Genomic DNA, 21415 nt, shown 5'->3' with positions numbered 1-21415 from the left:
AGTGTCCCTTGTTCCGTATGGCTCCTGTATTGTGGCGCTCATGTTATTGAGAGTTTTAGAGGTCACCCCTAGATTCACCAATTGAAGGTCAGGGCTTGTTGATCTAACACTGTCTTGCACATAGGGACACAAGTGTCTGTTAAATGAAGAAAGTAGGGAGGCCAGGCCACCCAATGGAGTGTATCTCCTAGAGTTCAAGAGGGGCTAATCAAGTCAAGAGAATGTGTGCCCTCCCCCATCATCTCACCCAGACCCCTCTCAGAACACTTGGGGCCCCCGCGCAGGTGGTAGGCATGCTGGCCCTGAGTGCCCTCCCAGCCTGTGTTAGAAGAACCTGTGGATGACCTCGCTGTCAGCTGTCTCCCCTTCTCTGAGCTTACTGCAGGTGGCAGCAGCCTCTCAGCCACAGACTGTTCCCTTTCCTAGGAGGAAACGTTGGTCACTCAGCAATGCTGTGTGCTCGCAGCTTCCACCACAAAAGAGACAGCTGTGGCTGCAGCACCAGGGTGGTGATTCTTCCCCCTCCAAGGGCAATGGTGCATTCCTTAGCGCAAGTATAAATTTACTGTTGCTAAGTTATTGGAACAGGATAATACAAGAAGGAACCATTGCAAGTGAAATCCAGCCACCAGTAATGCCCTGAGAGGCCAGGCCTGTGCCTCCCAGAACCTGCTCCTCCCCAGGCTTCCCCAGCCCATCTCCAGAGCGCCCTCCTCTCACCACTTTACATAAACGAATGTACCCAAGATCCCCCATCAGTTCTCCATGCAGCTGCCAGAGTGACTGCCCCCAAAGCAAACCACGTCTCTAAGGACTCTGGCCAGGCCCTCACAGCCTCCTGCCAGGCTCTCGCTATCCATCAACAGCAAGACCCCCAGGCCATCTCAATCCCCCTAAAGAACCCTGTTCCCTCCAGCCCCACGGCTTCTGTTCACCTGCCGTGCTGTCCCCGCCTCTGCCCACCCACTCATCCTGCAGATCTGGAGCAGCATTCCAGGGCCTGGTAAGTGTGCGCCATTTTGGGTTACTACGGGTCTCGCCAGGCGCGGCGGCGAGTTTTGCCCCCAACGCTCCCAGCGCCTGCACCTGGGCGGAGAGGTAGCTACAGCTGGGAGATCTTAGCCTTTTGCAAGGCAAACACCAGGCAGGCATGCCGAGGACCTCGGAGGAGGAGGAGGGGAAGATCCCCAGGTGGAAACCAAGATGCTGCTCACGCTGAGTCGTCTAGGAGACCCTTCCTAGTTTAAAAAGTGTTTATTTGCTCGGAGAACATTTCAGGAGTCATCCCTCGGAGCCCAAGTGTGCCGCCCCCCGGGAGGGGCCTGGAGACGCCCGCGCGGCCCCCCTGCAAGGTTTTCTCAGCCCTGGGCGCCCCCAGCCCTGGCACCCACCCGGGGAGCCGCAGTGGGCCGGTCCGCGCGGCCGCCGCCTCCCACAGCGCCCGCGCCCGTCCCGCCCCCGGCGCGTCTCCTCCGGGCCGGCGCGGCGGCGGGCTCAGTCCTCAGCGGGGCGCGGGGCGAGCGGACTCGGCTTGGCACCGCTGTGCACCATGGCCCGGGCCCTGTGCCGCCTCCCGCAGCGCGGCCTCTGGCTGCTCCTGGGTGAGTAGGGCCGGGGGTCCCGGTCGAGCTCCCGTCCCCCGGCCAGCCGGTGTCCTCTAGGGGAGAGAAGGGGAGGGGCGGGGGGAGAGGGGGAGCGGACGCCGCGGGCGCACGGATCTGCTGCCCTTGAACGCGGGCTGCCCCGGTTCCAGGCTGGAGGCCCCAGGGCACAGGAGAGGCGGAGGGCGCGGACCAAGGTTGCGCTTCTCGTTGGGGAAGGGGCGGCTTTGGGGACGTCGGGGAGCGGGCGTTCTGAAAAGCTTGGGGCAAGTCAGCCCTGCACATTGGAGAACTTGTTTTCAGAAGGAAAAAAAGAACGCGGGGTTCCCCAGCCCCGCACCTCCGTTTCTCAGGCTGTGCGCCGCAGTGACCGCCAGCGCAGGCTCCCTTCCCTAGGCCGTCCCGCGTTGCAAAACCTGCAGGCAGGCACCTTGCAGAAGACGCAGTGTTCGGGAATCAGAACCACAACCCGTTTGTATGGAAATTAGTCAACACTGACAATCTGTCGCATTCAGCAGTTGCTTGTTTGCAAATCATGTCTTTTTGGGACATTTCCATCGCTTTTTTTTTTTTTTTTTCTTTTTTCTTTTGGTTTGCTTGTTAAGTTGGCACTTTTAGCTAATAGAAATTTGAAGAAGGACGGGTCCCTTGGTGAAGTGGTGGAACATGTTTGGCTTTCCACTTGGAGAGAGAAGTGGAGATTATCAACAGCCCAATGGCCACAGGAACTGGCCAGACACTCAGCAAGAAACGGTCCTGTTCACTTCCCTTGTCTGTAATGTGTTCCTAAAATGCTAACTCAAGCCCCTTCTAAGCCGCTTTGGTTATTGCATTATTCCGTGTATTTACCTCCCTTTTAACGGAAACGTAATAGGTTCCTGGCATGGGAGAACCCAGTGCCCCTGGGAAGGCCGGAGCAGTTGCTTCTGGTATGTGCGGCCTTTCCCCAGAAACAGTGATGTTGGTCAGAGGCACCTGCCGCACAAGACCCCTTGGCACTGGCACTGGGCAAGCAGTGACCACCGGCGCTGTTTTTGTAGCTGGAGGAGCAGTTCGTGCCCCAGCAAGGAGAGGGGCCAGGGCTTCTTGGGAGCCGTGGATTTCTGGTCCCTATTTGTAAACCTCTCCAAGGGGTGCCAGATCTGCCTAGAATCCTCAGAGGCCAATATAATATAATCTGAAAGCGGGTCTTGCCACTTTAGAGTTTTGGCTGAAGTTGCGTGGAAAGCAAAATCTCAGAGTAATTTTATTCTCTCCATTTGGCTTGACATGGCCTTCACTGTTTTTGTTTCCTAAGAAACAAACATTTCTTTGTTAGCAAGGCAGAGAGCTGGCTTGTGGAATATTTTTCATATAAATAACCAAATAAATAAATATTCTTTACTAGTGTCCAGAGGCTGCACCCCCTAAAGCTTGTGTAAATAAAACACTATGTCACAATCACATATAAAGACCTTACTTGTTTATCAAGAAAACTAGTCATGTTCTGCCGAAAGTCCAAAGTCCTGTAATTTTAACATTATTTTGAGTGGCCTGGCTAATGTTATATCTTGGAAGAACAGACACAACTTTATGAGGTTATCAGTAAATGAATGTCATTGGAGCCCAGCTGTAATTAGTAGAATTACTGAGCACAGGCTGTTTCCTTCCCAAGCTGCAGCACTAGCCAGATCTCCTTGGTGATGAAGATTTTGCTACCCAGAATGGCAACATGGAATTTTTTTTAAAGTACTCTAGTTTACAGGTTTGAGAACTTATCTGTGACAATTTTACAATCAAGTTATTTGTCTTAGGTAGTTATTAAGAATCTCACCATCCGGCCAGGAATGGTGGCTCACGCCTGTAATCCCAGCACTTTGGGAGGCTGAGGTGGGTGAATCACCTGAGGTGAGGAATTTGAGACCAGCCTGGCCAACATGGTGAAACCCCATCTCTACTAAAAAATACAAAAAAATTAGCCAGGCGTGGTGGCAGGCACCTGTAATCCCAGCTACTTGGGAGGCTGAGGCAGGAGAATTGCTTGAACTCGGAAGACAGAGGTTGCAGTGAGCTGAGATGCCACTGCACTCCAGCCTGAGTGTAAGAGTGAAACTCTGTCTCAGAAAAAAAAAAAAAAAACTTAGGATCCATATATAGTTCTTTTCCCTCTGAGCATCCTGTGTACTCTTCTGTTTACAGGAGACTCTACATGCATCCTTAAAGGTATATGTATAGACACCGAAAAGCTGTTTGTTAATCAGGAAAGAAGGATGCGTTAGAAGCGCCTGGTGTTTTGAGTCCATCTTCACTCAGGGAGTGCCGGCTGGTGCTGTCACACATGAACTCCGTCATCTGTCCTGGGAAACGCATGCCTGGCCTTGTCTGTCATGTGGGAGCTAGGGGTTTTTTAATGGCTGCAACATTAATTGAAATATATGACTTTATATAAATACAAGTAGAATTGGAATGACGGGGACATCACAGGAAATGCTATGTGACTGCTTCAGATGCCATGTGGTTTTAAATCTGGACACAGTTCTCATGCCAAAGTCCAAATCTGAAGGATTCTTATTTGCTAATCAACCCAGTGTGTTTGTTTACCCTCTCTGTGTGTTTAGCTGCAGGAGGAAATTTCTGGATTTTTATCTTCCTTCCATAGGCGCATGCCTGTCAGTGTGCCTATTGCCAGTCCAAGGCCAGGGCCCTTGAGAAACATTTCTATCCGCAGTGCGAATGGTAGATTCAGCTCCGGGAAGTGTTTGAGGTGGAATCTTTACTTAAGGCTAGTTGGAAAAGTCTGTCCTGATTTTTCTCCCTAGAATGCACCCATTTCTTAGCTTCTAATCGGTTACAACTGGCATCTGGCTGACTGTGTGATGCAGGTGCCATGTGTAGTGTGAATTCCAGTGGAAATGCTGAGCCCAGAGAGTGAAGCCCCTCAGGCTTGCCTGACAGTGCCCCCGCCCCCAACTCAGGCCTAGAACCCCTCTTTCCTGATGGTCCTTGTGGTATGGTGGGCTGGCCCTCAGTGGGCCCTGAGCCAGGCCTGGCCATCCAGATGGTCCCAGGGAGGAGACTGGCCGCAGGCTGGACAGTCAGTGTTCTGCTGGAACCACGGGGAAAAACTGTGTCTTTCCTCCAGGCTGGATCTGAGTGGGGCTGCCACAGTCTACCCTGTGAGCCACGGGGGAGCACCTGTCGGTGACACAGACAGAGCCCTCCTGACGCCTTTTGAGCCCCTAGATCGAGCTCATGGGGTACACATTTCCATCATGTGACCCATAACGTTTGAGATGGGTGTCTGTCCCTTGCAGGGACGGTGTCTGGTAGACAGCAGGCTCGGGGCTCCCAGAATGGCGTACGTGGGGGACTGTGGGAATCCTGCCTAACAGCCTCCTCCTCCACTGGGGACCCAGGGGGGCCTCCTGAAGGAGGAGGCGCTGCAGCCAGGAAGACAGTGGGAGCTGGGAAGGGGACAGGGAAGCCCGGGCTTTAGTGGCCCCGGTGGCTCCAGCATTTGCTGGACCATGTGTCCACTACCCCGCCCATCAGTTTCTAGGTGACAAATGAAGAGGCAGAGATGGGGCTGCCAGGGCACTGTCCAGTTCCCAGCCTGCCATACCCCCTGCTTACCTCTGACACATCCCACAGCAGACACACGAACCCCCGAGGGATGTCCTTGTCCCCAGCCCTCTCCGCTCCGGAACAGGAGGACCCCCAGCTGGGTGATGTTCCCGGAGGACCTGTTTCTCCTTGTTGAGGAGGGTGCATCAACATGGCCACCATAGGAGAGCTCCCAGCCCAAACAAAATCGTGCTCACTTCACCGAATGATGTTCTTGTGTTCAGGAAAAATATTTTTTTCCTAAGATGGTTTATTTCAGTAATTTCTGCGGCATCCAAAAGGCATCACTTTAACCATCTTTTAAATCACGGGTTCTGGGTGGCTTTCTTGGAGCAGGGTCCACGGGGACACACTAGCCAGACGTGGCTGGGGTGCAGGGCTATGGGCCTGAGTCGCAGCCCCCCAGACGTGGCAGGGGTGCAGGGCCATGGGCCTGAGTCGCAGCCCCCCAGACGTGGCAGGGTGCAGGGCCATGGGCCTGAGTCGCAGCCCCCCAGACGTGGCAGGGTGCAGGGCCATGGGCCTGAGTCGCAGCCCCCCAGACGTGGCAGGGTGCAGGGCCATGGGCCTGAGTCGCAGCCCCCCAGACGTGGCAGGGGTGCAGGGCTATGGGCCTGAGTCACAGCCCCCCAGACGTGGCAGGGTGCAGGGCTATGGGCCTGAGTCACAGCCCCCCAGACGTGGCAGGGGTGCAGGGCTATGGGCCTGAGTCGCAGCCCCCCAGACGTGGCAGGGTGCAGGGCGATGGGCCTGAGTCACAGCCCTGCCGACTCTGCGTTCTCAGCTGTCTCAGTGACTCCTCACCGTGCTTCAAGAGTGCTTCACTCCCTCCCACGTGCAGTCACACGGTGGATTTTCTGGGACCAAGAACCAGAACCCCGAAACCCCAGGCCCTGGCCGTCCACTCTGCCCTGCACCAGGGTTAGCACCACCTCCACCCCTCATAGGGGCAATGCCCAGCCTCCCAGAACCCCCACCCCACCCACCACCCCAGGGACAGGGGTGCCCCCAACAGACCCTCAGGGTATGTTGGTGTCACCCCCACACATGCCATGTTCAGGCCCCCATGCCTTGGCTCCGAGGAAGCAGCTCCTGAATTAGCTGAGAGTTCTGGAAAACCATGGGGGAAGGAGGGGAGGCAGAGTGACCTGGCCCATGGCCTGGGCCAGCTCACTCCAGGGGGTGGGGTACAGCTGGCCCAGGAAGCCCTGCCCCCGTTCTCCCAGACCACATACCCCCACACGAGTCTCAGGAAGGACTGTCTTGAGTCTGACACCACCTGGGAGGAGAAGTCAGTGTTTTGCCCAACCATGCAAGTGTTTGCCTCGTAAGGCCTGCCGCTGTCGGGTACCCTGGCCCCAGGCCGGGAGTGGAAGAGGCCTAGAAAGCACTGCCTCTTCAGCGGACGCTTGGTGACTGACACCCGGCTGGGCTCTCTCTGCAGGGATTTTCTTGCCTCTGAAGGAGACAGTTGTGAGAGGGAAGCGGGAGAGGTGGACGGATGAGGGAGTGCAGGGAAAGCACTGCACCGTTCTCCTGGAAACACCCATCTGCCACCTCACACACGTGGGACGCACAGGGTCAGGACTCACACACGTGAGACGCACGGGGTCAGGACTCACACACGTGGGACGCACGGGGTCAGGACTCTCACACACGTGGGACACATGGGGTCAGGACTTTCACACACGTGGGATACACGGGGGTCAGGACTCTCACACACGTGGGACACATGGGGTCAGGACTTTCACACACGTGGGATACACGGGGGTCAGGACTCTCACACACGTGGGATACAGAGGGTCAGGACTCTCACGTGGGATGCACAGGTCAGTACTCAGAAGGGCAGAGGCCAGGGGTGCAGAGCAGCCTGCTATGGTAGGGTGTCCTACACACAACCCAGGGCAACCCCCCAGAGGATGATCCCACACCAAATGTCCACAGTGCCAAGGCGGGGCAGCCCTGCTGCATGTCAACCATCTAGACATGTGGTGCCACTTAAATGCAGCAGGAATAAACAGGAGACCACGGAGCAGAGCCCTGAGGAGCAGCAGCAGCACAGTCAGAGGGCAGAGGGCAAGGACGGTTGTGCAGAGGCCCTGCTTTTTGGAAGTTCCTAGAAGCCTTTTTGACTGAAGCATGGTGGGGAAGAGGGGTTTGAGCTGAAGCTGGTGCTGGAGGAAGGACCCATTCTCTAAGGATTCAGATCTCATTCCTAGGGCAGTGGGAAAACCTTGAAGGACATTAAAGGGGGTGACAGGACAGAAGGTGTGGTTTAAAGGAACCCTCAGCTGTGGCCCCCAGCATGGGCAGGAGGCCAGGCAAGGATAAGAGTGGGAGGGTTGCAGGGAGTCCCAGAGGCGAAAGCGATGGACTCCAGTCCCTGGGCCTGGATGCAGGAAGTGAGCACTGAGGAATGAAGAACAGCACCTGGCAGAGCTCCTGGGGGAGCAGGAAGGGCAGGGCAGGGGAGAAGAGAGGAGAGGAGGGGAGGGGCGGGCAGGGGAGAAGAGGAGAGGAGGGCAGGGGAAGGTAGGGGAGGGGAGATGACATCGCAGGCCACAGCCAGGGCTGCCAGGAAACATGGGAGCCCCAGGCAAACTGGAATTTCAGATAAACAAGGAGTATAAGCCTGTCTCATACAGTATCGGGGACATATATCAAAAACCACCGTTTCTCTGAGATGCAGATTTCACAAGGCATCCTGTCATTTGCTGCACCTGGCAGCCCCATCCTCAGCAGCCACATGGGGTTCAGCGTTCCCCTTGGATGCTGAGGGGTGATGGTACACAGGCAGGAGTCTGTGCAAATCTAGGGCTCAGAAAGAGGTATGGCCAAGATAGGTGTTTCTGGCAGCAGCAGGGCCTGGACGATGTCAAATCCTTGCTTGGAGGGGTGGCCAGTAAGAGTGGGTGGACACAGGCCCAGGCTCCTAGTGACTGGCCAGAGAGGATGGCCAGGGAGGACAGAGAAGGAAACAGGCCCCAGGCACCACTGGGTACCTTGATGTGATTGGTGGTTGGGGGAGGCAGATGGCAGGGTCCTTTGGGTGGCTGGGGGAGGCAGATGGCAGGGTCCTTTGGGTGGCTGGGGGAGGCAGATGGCAGGGTCCTTTGGGTGGCTGGGGGAGGCAGATGGCAGGGTCCTTTGGGTGACTGGGGGAGGCAGATGGCAGGGTCCTTTGGGTGGCTGGGGGAGGCAGATGGCAGGGTCCTTTGGGTGGCTGGGGGAGGCAGATGGCAGGGTCCTTTAGGTGACTGGGGGAGGCAGATGGCAGGGTCCTTTGGGTGGCTGGGGGAGGCAGATGGCAGGGTCCTTTGGGTGGCTGGGGGAGGCAGATGGCAGGGTCCTTTGGGTGGCTGGGGGAGGCAGATGGCAGGGTCCTTTGGGTGGCTGGGGGAGGCAGATGGCAGGGTCCTTTGGGTGGCTGGGGGAGGCAGATGGCAGGGTCCTTTGGGTGGCTGGGGGAGGCAGATGGCAGGGTCCTTTGCGGAAGCGGCAGCAGCGAAAGCTGCCCTTAGGAGGCAGCGAGGAGGTGAAACCAGAGACCATGCATGCCTATGGAGGTTTCCTCCAGTGCCTTATGGTTTTAAATACGCAAACCTTTGATGCATCTGGAATTTACCTTCATTTCCTAGCAATTTTTATCAATGGCTAAATATTTGGGGGATTTTCATGGTAGTTGCACTGAAAGTATTAACTGGTCAGGGAGGGTTAAATCAAGACCACCGGCTCAAGAAACAGCGGTCTGTTTTTCCACCCCCACATCTGCATCCAGGCCCTTCCACAGAGATTTCGTTTCTCCTGCAGATGACTCATTCAGTGTCTAGGAATCTGGTGCTTTTTGGCCATGACGGTGAGTGGGATATTTTCCCCCAGTTTATTTTCTAGCTGGTCGTTGCCGGCTAGGAGGAAGCTCCCCTTCTGCGAGTTTGTTTGGTGACTGTTGTCACCCTGTGCCTATTTTTTTATTTCAGTTGTTTTGCTTCCTGCTTGGCTTTTTCAGGCTGGTCATAAGGTCGCCCGTAACCTAGGGTGGTCCTGCCGCCTCTTCACAGTTTTCTGTGTTTTGTTCTCCAGTCTTACTGTGTTGGAGAGCGACTCACTGCCGAGTAGGGGAGTGACAGCAGCTGCCTTCCTTTGCTACTGGTGATGACAATACAAGTGACCCTTGAACAAAGCAGGGGTGGGGCGCCAACCCCCGACATGGTCAGAAATTCGAGTGTAGCTCTTGACTCCCCAAAAGCTTAACTACTAATAGCCTACTATTGCGCAGAAGCCTTACTGACAACATTATCAGTCGATTAACCCATATTTTGTATGTTACAAGTATGTATACTATATTCTTTTTTTTTTTTTTTCTTTTTTTGAGACTGAGTCTCCCTCTTTTGCCCAGGCTGTAGCACAGTGATGCGATCTTGACTCACCACAACCTCTGACTCCCGGGTTCAAGCAATTTTCCTACCTCGGCCTCTCCAGTAGCTCAGATTATAGGTGCCCACTACCATGCCCAGCTAATTTTTGTATTTTTGGTGGAGGTGGGGTTTCACTATGTTGGCCAGGCTGGTCTCAAACTCCCAACCTCAAGTGATCCACTCATCTTGGCTTCCCGAAGTGCTGGGATTACAGGCGTGAGCCACTGTGCCCGGCCTATACTGTATTCTTAGAATAAAGTAAGCTAGAGAAAAGCAAGTGTTATTAAGAAAATTAGACCCAGCATGGTGGCTCACGCCTGTAATCCTTGCACTTTGGGAGGCCAAGGTGGGAGGATCGCTTGAGCCCAGGGGGTGGAGGTTGCAATGAACCAAGATCACACCACTGCAATCCAGCGTGGGCGACAGAGTGAGATCCCATCTCAAAAAGAAAAACCCACAGAAAATATATATACTTTTCATGAAGTGTAAGTGGATCATCATAAGGTCTTCATGTTGAGGAGGCCAAGAAGGAGAAGGAAGAGGAGGGGTTGGTCTTGCTGTCTCAGTGGCAGCAGAGGCAGAAGAAAAGCTTCATATAGGTGACCCACAGTTCAGAACCATGTGGTCAAGAATTAACACCTGAAACCTTCTGTCTTTCTCCTTTGGGGCCAGATGCTTTTTTTTTTTTTTTTTTTTTTTTTTTTTTTTTTTGAGACAGTGTCTCACTCTGTCGCCCAGGCTGGAGTGCAGTGGTGCAATCTCAGTTCACTGCAAGCTCTGCCTCCTGGGTTCTTGCCATTCTCCCGCCTTAGCCTCCCAAGTAACTGGGACTACAGGCACCCACCACCGCACCCAGCTAATTTTTTGTATTTTTTTTTTAGTAGAGACGGGGTTTCACTGTGTTAGCCAGGATGGTCTTGATCTCCTGACCTTGTGATCCGCCCACCTCAGCCTCCCAAAGAGCTGGGATTACAGGCATGAGCCACCGCACCCAGCCGGCCAGGTGCTTTTTCATTGTATTTTTGCAGGGGTGGGGGTGGGAGAGGGATGGAGAATGCGTCTTCTTCCCGTGTATAAAGTAAGCTTTTGTCATGTGAAGGAAGAACCGTTCGATGTAACGCAGCAACCCTCCCAGCTGGGCATTGCCTCGGTGCTGGCAGGCCGCTGGCACTGGCGAGGCTCTGACACAGGAGAAGTGGTCAGAGACTGCAAACCTACCATGTTTCTGGGATGAATGGAGTGTTCCTTCATTCCTGTGCAGCCTTTCCGCAGCCTCGGGTGTCTGTGGGCCACTGTTTGTTCTAAGTGTGGCTTCGTTCTTCCTGAGTGAGCTTGCTCTGTACTTTCCCTTAGGCGTTTTATTACCAGCATTGGGTTTTCTTCCCAAGATACGGGTTGTGGACCTTTATTCTTTCCCTGTGTGCTAGGACAGTCAAGGTGATGGAAATAAGCAGTTCCTTGAAGATCTACACCGTGGCCAGGTTCCTTTTCATGGTATAGATAATTGGCAACCTTTTCAGAATCTTTCTGGTGTTATTGGTCCCTTTGGGTTTTCCTTTTTTTTTTTTTTTTTGGACGGAGTCTCGCTCTATCGCCCAGGCTGGAGTGCAGTGGTGTGATCTCGGCTCACTGCAACCTCTACCTCCCAAGTTCAAACGATTCTCCTGCCTCAGTCTCTCAGGTAGCTGGGATTACAGGTGCCCGCCACCACGCCCAGCTAATTTTTGTATTTTTAGTAGAGATAGGGTTTCGCCATGTTGGCCAGGCTGGTCTCAAACTCCTGATCTCAGGTGATCCACCTGCCTCGGCCTCCCAAAGTGCTGGGATTACAGGCGTGAGCCACTGCTCCCGGCTGGGGTTTTCTGTGTCTTGTAGCAATGATGTTGTCTTACATTTTCCTCTGAAATTGTTCATTTTATCCAACATATCATTATGTGGACAATTATTTTTCTAATTCCCTCTACATCTGTGAACATTTGTCCTTTTCAGTGCAATTTTGTGACTTTGTATTTTCATGTTATTTCTTGATCAGAATGGACAGTGGTTAATCTGTGATTAGTCTCTTCCCCACTGATTCCTGCCCACCTCCCCCCCCCCAGAAAAACCAGTTCTTGAGTTTACTTATTCGGCACTTTTTCCTGAATGCCCAACGCATTTGTTTTTGTTCTCTCTGGCGTGGGAATGAAACGTCATCAGTTCTCTGCTTGGCAACTTGGCTGGATCCCCCGACTTTTCCTCTGCCTTGTGCTCCTTGTTATTTTCTGGATTCTCTGTGTTTGTGGTTTCTGTGTCCTCTGTAGCACGTGAATTGTTTGGAAGCAAGTTTTGACAAATCTCAGGGGCTCGGGCTTTTTGGTTTCTCTCCCGATACTCATTGCTGGTTTTATTGCACTGTGGTTGGGGCAGAACAGGAACCACAACCACAGCTTAGTGTGCATTGCGGGTTCTTTCTTGTCTTGCAAATTTTTCCTGTTGTAAATGACCCATAAGCCCATGGGAGGAGTGTGGTGTTTTTATGCATCCATCCTAGGCATCATATTAAATTTAATACTTAGGGCCTCCATATCCTTATTTTCGTCTTCCCCATCTGTGCACATTGTGGGAAAACCCTGCACTGTGTTTGTGATCCTGCCTGCTTTCCCTGGGCACATGTCGCTGTGCGTTCTGTGCAGGGGAGAAGATGGGGGATTCCATATGTGACCCTGACAGTCACAGCTTTGTAGTGACTTCTTATAGCATAACCTCTGTCCCAGTCAGGCTTTTTTAATTGCGGTAAAGTATACACAACATAAAATGTACCATCTTACCTATATTTAAGTGTACAGTTCTGTGCCACTAAGCACACTCACACTGCTGTACAACCATCGCCACTATCCATCTCCAGAACTTTTCTCATTTTGCAAAACTGAGACTTGTCCCAGTTAAACTGTAACCTCCTGCTGATTTACCACCTCCCCCAGCCCCTGGACCCACGATTCTACTTTCTGTCTGTGAATCCGACTACTCTAGGAACCTGTATAAGTGGAATCATACAGCATTTGTTCCTTTGTAACTGGCTCATTTCACTTAGCCTGATGTCCTTAAGGTTCTTCCGTGTTGTAGTGTGAGTCGGAATTTCCTTCCTTTTGAAGGCCGAGTAATATTCCACTGTTGTGGCTAGACCGCCTTGTGTTTGTGCATTCGTCCATGGACACCTGGGCTACTTCCACCTCTGGCTGCTGTGAATCAGTCTGCTGTGAACATGGGCGTGCAGATGTCTCTTTGAGACCCTGCTTCCAATTCCTTTGGGCATATGCCCAGAAGTGGGATTGCTGGATCATCAGGTGGTTCTGTGTTTAATGTTTTGAGGAACCGCCACCGCGTTTCCCTCGTGGCTGTGGCATTGTGCGTTCCCACCAGCAGTGCACAAGGCTCAGGTTCTCAGGGGCCGTGTGAGGCTGCCTCTGCCACGCTGCCGGCTCCCCGACACACGGTGGGGAAGCCAAACTTGGAGAGCCGAGCCGGCAAAGAAAACCGTCTCCACAGCCTTGGCAAAATTTGTGATTTTGTTTTCGAAGGTGGCCATTCTAACAGGAATGAAGAGCCATTCGTTACTTCATACGTGGACAGCAGCAGCTTTGTCAGGGACAACATGGTGGTTTCTCATTGTCTAGTCTTTTTCCTGTGTCATGTCCCGCCACCCATCTTTTGGATGTTCCCCTGAGTCACTTAGCTCTTTGACCTGGTTTAGCATCCGGTTTTATTGTGGGTTTTAGGGACATATTAATGTTGTTTACCAAATCCCGGCGCCTGCCCTGAGGGCCTGGTGACCGGGGCAGGCCACTTCCCGTCCCGTGCAGCTCTGATCTACAGGACGGGGCGGTATGGGAGCACCCATGTCCCAGCCTGAGGACTCTCCAGGCCTCGGTGGGGGTGGTGGCAGGGCCTGGCCCACGCGGCACCCTGATGCTGCTCACCCGCCTTTCTGGCTTCAAGGAGTAAGCTTGGAGCTCTTCTGACATCTTATTTTCCATTTTCTTTTCTTAATACTTACTGGGGCTTCCTAATTTTTCTCCAGGTCTGTATTTTCCTTGTTCTTCTCTGGTAATTTGGAAGGTAGACAGTATATTTTTAGTTCAACCTGTGTTTCATTTTATGACTTAAAAAAAAAATGAGGATTTCTTGGCTTGTCAACTTCAGAAATGAGGAGTGCCTATTGACAATGCATAGAATTTTACTGAGTGGCAGTCGTAGACAGGACCAAGGCTGGGGAGGAGGATGGAGGGTGCTGTGTGCAGTCAGGGGTCTGCCACCAGGTTCCTGAGGTTGGAGGTGAGGCTGGAGGCTGCCACAGTTATCTGAGTGAGGACTTGGAAGGGCCTGGGCATTCCCAGTAAGAGTGGGCAACACAGACGCAAGACAGGAACAAAGAACTGTGCACAGCACCCCCCTCTGGCACAAAGCAGGCACTTCGTCGGGGCACAAGAGAGGGGACGGTGGGCTGGAATGCAGTGCTTTGCTATCTTTGAGGACCAAAATCAGGTGACAGGTGGAGGAGAATCTACTTGGTGGAGCCTTTGGCGGGGTAAGCAGCTGTGTGCGTGGGAGGGGAACGGCCCGGCCCTGGCCCACGACCCCAAGGACCTTTCCTCTTCTCGCAACCGCCCCGGCACTGGATGCTCAGAGGTGTCAGCGGATGGCGGGGAGTTTCTCAGCCTGGGCTTGAGAAGTTGGAATGAGAGGGTCTTGCTGGAGGAAGGAGAGCACCTTGGGGCTTCAGCCAGCTGACCCCTAGAGAGACAGGACTTTAGACAGAGCAGGGGCAGGGAGAGGGGGAGCTCAGACAGCTGAGTGCTTTCACTCTAGAGGATGTCGTTTGACCTGGAGGGAAGCACTGGGGAGATATCCCGGCCACACAGGAAATGCCAGGCTGTGGATGACACCTCATGCAGGCACTCGCATGCCTGAAACGGACCAGGCCATGCAGGGAGCAGACGCTCACCAGGGGCAGAGGCCTCGCAACCCACCAGGGACAGATCGTGGCAACTGAAGGGGCCCTGTTCGGGAGAGCCAGACATCAGGGAGGCAGGAGCAGGTGTTTCTGTGGGCTGGGGAGCTCCGGGTTCCTCCACCACACCCCTGCCCCAACTCCTTTGGGCCCTGGGTACTTTCACCCTTTGGAACAGTCGTCCCCAAGTCTCTTGTTCCTGCCCCTGCCAGTAAGACAATCTGGACATGCTCCTCCGGAATTTGCTTATAAATTAGACCCCTGTGCCACTGCGCTATGTGTTATAAAATGTATGCAAAAACAGGCTTCTTTAAGCCCAGGAAGTCAAGGCTGCGGTGAGCCAAGAGAGTACCAGTGCACTCCAACCTGGGCAGCAGAATGACACCCTGTCTCAAAAAAAATAAAGAAAGAAAACCGCTAGATATGGTGATGGTTGTACAACTTCGTGAATCTACTAAAAATCATTGAATTGTCTGTATAAAATGGGTAAATCTGTGGTATATAAACTATACTTCAATAAAGGTGTGTTTTAGAAGAGAAAAAATATAGGCTTCTTTGAAAGGAGAGATGCTGAGAATAGTTTACTACAGTCATGACCATCTTTCCGCCCTCCTGCGATGGTATCGTCCATGTCTTAAGGACGGTAGCGGTTCTCAGCGGGGGCTTCAGGATTGAGTGTGGATCGAGCCTGCGCTTAGATGGACAATGCCAGCCCCTCAGCCCTGGAGGGCCTCGCACGGGGAGGAGAGGCAGCTTGGCAGCCTGTTCTCAGCCTGCCCTAGTGCTGCCAGAGGCACCTCGTGCTCTCTTCAGTCCATGCCCCTTCGCAAAAGTCGCCCACTCAGTGGCAGTGACGATGGCCACACACCCAGTCTCCCAGGGCCCCTGTACTGCTGGGCACTAGTGTGGAGTGGCCAGGTGACTGTCCAGGTGGTGGGACTCACGTGTGCCCAGTGAGAGCCCCCGAAGCCACTCCTGGGAAGCCTGAGGGAGGCAGACACCCTGAGGAAGCCTGCCTTCAGCCGGGGCTCCTGGCCCAGGGTCTCAGGGCCTCCACAGACACGGGTCACCCACAGCCTTTGGGGCTGCTGTTGGGGTCTCCGCAAGAGGTCACTGACCTCGTCATGCCTCCCACGTGTTCTGAGATAAGCGTGCCAGGGATTGCATCTGGGCTCTACCACTCCTGGGCTGTGTGACTCTTAACCTGTCTGAGCTCCTCTGTCCCTGCCATAAGGGTTAGTTGCGAGGATTAAATAGGCTAATAGTGGCCAGGCACCATGGCTCACACCTGTAATCCCAGAACTTTGGGAGACTGAGGTGGGACGGTGCCCAGGAGTTCAAGACCAGCCTGGGCAACGTGGCGAAACCCCATCTCTACAAAAAATAGAAAAATTAGCCGGGTGTGGTGGCATGTGCCTCTGGTCCCGGGTACTCAGGAGGCTGAGGTGGAAGGATCGCCTAAGCCCAAGGAGATCAAGACTGCAGTAAGCCATGATTGTGCTGCTGCACTCCAGCCTGGGCAACAGAGCAAGACCCTGTCTCAAAATAAATAGGCTAATGGATGTAAGGGACTTAGGCCAGGACATGGCCTGTGAGCTGAAGCTATCAGCATCCTGGACTGGCTGCTGGGAGGGAGCAGGGAGGCTTCAGGAATTTGCATGAACTTGTCCTAGAACCCGACCTGCACTCTCCGTTTAGCCACCACCCCAGCTGGGAGGAGGACAGTGATGGGGTCTGAGCTTCTCTCTCTACAAACCTAAAATACACAGCCACAGAACTGGCCTTTCCTGCCCCATGTGGCACAGAGCAAACACGGACGTCAAGTGCATTTGCTGAGTCTGAGACCCATCAGCTCTATGCCCCTTGTCTCCTTCGTCCAAACGTCTGATGAGCAGTGTCCAGGGGTCCCCTATGGGGGGCCCGGCTGCCCCGTAGTTCTGTCCCCACCCTGTCACTTTGCTTGAGGGGCCCTCCACCTTTGGGGTGCCTGCTATGTATGCTCTTTTCAGGGGCGCTGGCCTGCTGTGGAGAGGGAAGCCATTGCTCTGAACTCCCTCAAGCAACACTGAGTTCCTAACTTATGCACAGCTCGAGGAAAGGTTCCTGTCTTAACATGCCAAGTGCGGAGCGAGGAATGCAGCCGTCTACCCAGCAACCTCTGCACACGGCTTTTTAAAGACATGATTTATGAATGATTACATTTGCAGTCACACAGAGGAATGGGACCTATTTGGCCCTGAATGGTTTGTTTTAAAACTTTGGCAATTTATTCTGTTTTAAAACTTTGATGTTACCTCTCTCTCCAAGGAAAGAAACCACATCAGTCTCGTTTAAGAAAAACCCAAGCATTCTTCGCCTGTACCTAAAAAATGAAACAGGTTTCCAGATTTGCCTGAATGGCTGCCCCTGGCCTCATCCCAGCTGTGGGACTCTGGGCTCGTATAGGGCGGGAAAGAAAGGGCAGCGTTGGTCAGGGAGGGCTCTGTCCCTAAGGAGCAAGGGACAATGGGCTGGGTATGGTAGTCCCGCCCCTTGGGAGGCACAGTGGCTGTAAGAGAGGTGGGGGATGCAGCATCCAGGAGAGACCAGCCCAGAGCCAGGCCAGGGTCAAGGCCACCGGACTAGCCCTGCAGCCAGACCAGGACAGAGGGCTGCATGGGTGGTGGAAGCTAGAACTGGCTGGGCTGCAGGACAGGAAGGCCCAGTAGGTTGGGGGCAGGCAGCTGCTCTGGACAGCCCAGGGGACTGCAGGAGACTGACATGAATATGACAGAGAAGGACACCCTGTGGCCTGCAGTGAAGGGACCACTGTCATTGTTTCTGGCCCCTGCACCTGCACTCCCTTCGCCTGTTGGGGACCCCACCAGAAGGAGCAGCTCAGCCTCCCCACAGGGACTGGCTCTGCAGGGCGGTTGTGCAGACCCCACTTCCCAGACCCTCCTGGGGAGTTGGGAGCCACCAGGGTCCCTTTACCAGATCCTCCACCACTCACACCAGCCCCAGTTGGTTTCTGTTGCGTGCACCCGAGGATCCTGACTGAGGCACAGACGTGCCTGTTCATCTTCATTCATCCTAAAAGCGGCTCTTCCAGAGGAGGAGGGGAGTCCGCAGTGGTTCGTGACCCTGGCACCCAATCTGTCCACTCCACGCAGGACAGCGTGAGGCACACTTGCTTCACTCCCAGGCAGAATGGCCACTGAGAAAGCCAGATATGGCTGTCTTACTTATTTGCTGCTTCATTTGACAAATACTAATATGCAAAGCCGCTGGGTGCCAGGGAGGATGTATGCATGAGTCAGAAAGGAGTGGGAGATGAGAGGGCAGCCAAGAGGGTTCTGAGAAAAGAAAGAGACCTTCCACCAGCCCTGAGAGAGGCTCTGAGGAAATGGGCTGGGGGACAGGGTGGGGGATGGCTTCCCACAGGTAGGGTCAGCCGGGGGCCTCTTGGAGGACAGGGCAGCAGAGGAGGGCAGGTGGGACTGGGACCTGGGATTCACCAGAGAAAGGCAGTGAGCAGGGGCGGGATGCCAGGAGCAGTGAGGGGTGGGGGACAAACAGAGGGACGATTCTCCAAGTGCAGCTGTACAGGCAGACTGGAATTCCTTCCATGAGTTGACGAGTCAGTGTCTGAGCCCTCCTCAGCTCCTAGGAGCCCCGGGGCATCACTGTCCCCATTAGGTGGGCTTTCCTAGGGGACATTGTGATGGGGCAGGTGTCAGAAATAGCTGTTTCTCCAAGGCTGCCCTGACTGGGTGAAAGAAGCCCCCAGGGTGGGAGTGCATGCGCAGTGGGACCAGCCGGCCCCAGGGTGCATTCACGGTGCTGGTATGGACACGGTGGGGACACACCTGTGCTGTCAGGAAACAGCATGGCCTCAGGTGGGTACAGAGACTCCTGAGGGGTCCCTGGGGCCCCGGAGGGAGACTGTTCTGCCCTCAGCTTTCGCAGGGGCAGGTGCAGCTCCCTCTGTGGCCACAAACTCCAGTGCTAGGCGCTCACGCCAGGGGTTGAGGGTGGGTGACCCGCTGGAGTGGGGGGCGGGGGGACTCTGTCTCACTTGCCAGCAGGTCCTGTCCTGAGCTCCTCCAAGGGGCTTTTTCCAATCCCAGCCTTCCACGCAGGCCAACCGCACCCACATTCCTCCCTGGCTTCCTGGGCTAAACGTCCCTGATCCAACACACCTGGCTCTTTGGGACCCACTCATGGCCTCGGCCCAGGCCAGGGCTCAGCCTCCCTGGTCAGCACTCTGCTCTCTCTAGCAGCTGTGGGCCAGGCCAGTGCTCAGGTGTGCAGTGTGTGGGATCCGTTCACCCTGACACCAGTCACTGGGCCTGGAGTGGTGCTCTGTGACAGCACCGCCACCCCACCCCACCCCTGCATGGCCACCTGCTCGCCCTCCCTCAGGTGCACCTCCAGGGACATCAGGCCCTTCCCTGTGTTTCCCGCCTCCCACCTGGTGCCCAGACCACTTGGTCTGCTCTCTGGTCCACACCACTTCCAGCCATAGGACCTGGGGCCCGGTTCTGAACCCCAAAGCCTCAGTTCCCGCATCTGTAAACTGCCGATCGCGGCCAGATCCACTCTGAGGTGGCTGCCGGTGAAAAGCTCCGGGGCGCCCGGCACATCAGGGCAGCTCCAGTTCCTCTGCGTTCTACTCCGCAGCCCGAGGGGCCTCTCGAGCTCACAACCCTCCCTGGGCCACATGCCAGAGACTGGTACTGCAGAACCCCACCCCCAATCTGCCTGCCCAAGGGCGGCCACCTCTCCTTGGGTGGGCTCCCTGGGCCGGAGGCTGCAAGGGGCAGCTTGGTGTCCTCACTCATGAGGCCCAGGGTGGGGCCAGGTGGCAGGCTGCAGGGGCTGGATGCCCCCAGCGTCTCCCAGGGCAGCCCTGGCCTCCCAGCACCAAGCTCCTTCCAGGAATTCGGAAGGGCCAGGCCAGTAGGGGTGGGGCTGGGGGTCACCCCGGGCAGAGGATATGCAGCATGGCCTGGGGGGAAAAGGAGGGGGGTCTGGGGACGGTGGGAGGGCCAGGAGCCAAGCTGTAAACAGGGAATGCAAACCCCCTGCCACCAGCTGCCCTACAGATGGGCCAAGAAAGCTGGGCTCAGCCTGAGGAGGAAGAAGAGGCCTGGTGGGTGGGGGACCAAGGTCCATGCTCTCCCCGCCCACCCCCAGCCAGTGGCAAGCTACAGGGTAAATGAGTGAATTCTGATTCTGTGCGGGGCACCTCTGGGCAGGTCACTTTTGCTCTGCTGTATGGCTCGAGGCAGGAGGAGGGAGCACAGTTCGTGATTCCGTTTGTCAGCTCGGTTCATAGCCCGCAGATACTCAGACAGGAGATGTGCCTGCAGCTCCTGGGCTGGGGGACACAGCCCAGCCCAGCCCATGCCCAGGTGCCAGCGGAACAGGGGCAGCCAGGCCCCTCTCATGCCACCCATGCCTGGGGCAGCCCAGTGGCATTGTGGGATGGGAAGTGCCCTGGCCCAAGCTGGCATGGGCACTGAGGGCCAAGCCACCTTTAGCAGACAGGGAGGGCCTTTGCCAGGTCACAGAACGATTGATGAAGAGCATCCGCTTGGAGCCACAGTTGCTCTCTCCAGGGGTCTCTCAGAGGCCCCATTCTCGTGGAGCCTGGGCTGCGGGGAGTGGGTGGGCCGGCGGTGACGCCCCTAGGCCTCTGCTGCAGCCCGTCACCTCTTCATGGTTATGTCTATTGCAGCCCGTCACCTCTTCGTGGTCATGTCTATTGCAGCCCATCACCTCTTCATGGTCATGTCTATTGCAGCCCATCACCTCTTCGTGGCCACTGCCTGCCAGGAGGCTAACTACGGTGCCCTCCTCCGGGAGCTCTGCCTCACCCAGTTCCAGGTAGACATGGAGGCCGTCGGGGAGACGCTGTGGTGTGACTGGGGCAGGACCATCGGGTGAGTCCCATGGCCGCTGGTGGGCAGGACGCGGTTGGGGAGGGAGGGGGGCAAGCGGGGGAGGAGCGGACCACATGGGGGCCATGGAGGATGCTCTCTAGACCCCGGAAGGGTTCTTCCCCGGGGTGTGCCGGGATGAAGACAGAGGAGGGGGCCAGTGGCAGGTGGATGTGAAGAGTGGCGGTGGGAGGAGGCCACGGCCTCAATAATCTCATCTGGGTGGATGGTGGAGCCCTAAGGCAGAGGATGCGGAGGGTTCAGACTGGGCCGTGTCCAGCCAGAGATGCCCATAGCCTCTCCAATGGCAGGTGCCTGGGGAATGACTGACAGTAGGGTCTCATGCCCAGGTGGCCAGGTCTCTGACTGGAGCGTGGCTTCAGGGACATCCCTGCTGGTTCCCTCCATCCCCGTGGTCAGGCCAAAGCTGTCCTTCCCGGCCCCACCCTGTCCAGGGCTAAGAGCTTCTGGTAATGGAGCAGGCTGTCACTACCCACAGTCCCCAGCAGGATGACTTCAGCCAAACCCTTCCCCGCCTGGCCGGGTCCTCCTGCCCGGCCCTTCTTCCCACTTGAGGAACTCCCTCATTGCCTCCCTCAGCCTCCTGGGTACTGGGCCCCCATCAGCAAGCCTGGGGGTTCTCCCCAGCAGGCCCAGGCTCCTCTGCCTCCAGAGCAGGGATCAGAACTCGGCATGTCCCCAGTCGACTTTTGAGTCCTTGTTTCTGCCTCCGTGGGAGGTGCTGGGGTGTCCTGGGGCTGCAGTGGGTGAGTAGTGGGTCCACAGGGGGTGCGTGGAGCTGACGGCCACTGCCTCTGTGCCACGCGACCTTCGCATAGAGATCCGTCTGTCGGTTCACAGCGCAGCGCAAGTCCTGGTGCCCCA

The 21415-nt window shown here is 55.4% G+C and overlaps 1 protein-coding gene and 1 non-coding gene across 2 annotated transcripts in view; both read left to right on the top strand.

The window, feature by feature from the left end:
• Positions 1-1423: 1423 nt before the first annotated feature.
• Positions 1424-21415, top strand: part of RAMP1 (receptor activity modifying protein 1) — a 54678-nt gene continuing 34686 nt past the window's right edge. The window contains exons 1-2 of the mRNA XM_010357962.2: positions 1424-1601; positions 20395-20533. Coding sequence (XP_010356264.1) covers positions 1550-1601; positions 20395-20533 — 191 coding nt within the window. The 5' untranslated portion in view covers positions 1424-1549. The remainder of the gene's footprint in view (positions 1602-20394; positions 20534-21415) is intronic.
• On the top strand, positions 13046-13124 carry LOC115893357. The gene has a single exon (XR_004053369.1). It is a non-coding gene; the product is annotated as a small nucleolar RNA SNORD55/SNORD39 (small nucleolar RNA).

This window comes from Rhinopithecus roxellana, chromosome 14 (assembly GCF_007565055.1).
Source record: "Rhinopithecus roxellana isolate Shanxi Qingling chromosome 14, ASM756505v1, whole genome shotgun sequence".
Lineage (NCBI taxonomy): Eukaryota > Metazoa > Chordata > Mammalia > Primates > Cercopithecidae > Rhinopithecus > Rhinopithecus roxellana.
Note: the sequence above shows the minus strand (reverse complement) of the source record. Positions and strands in the feature narration are given on the sequence as shown.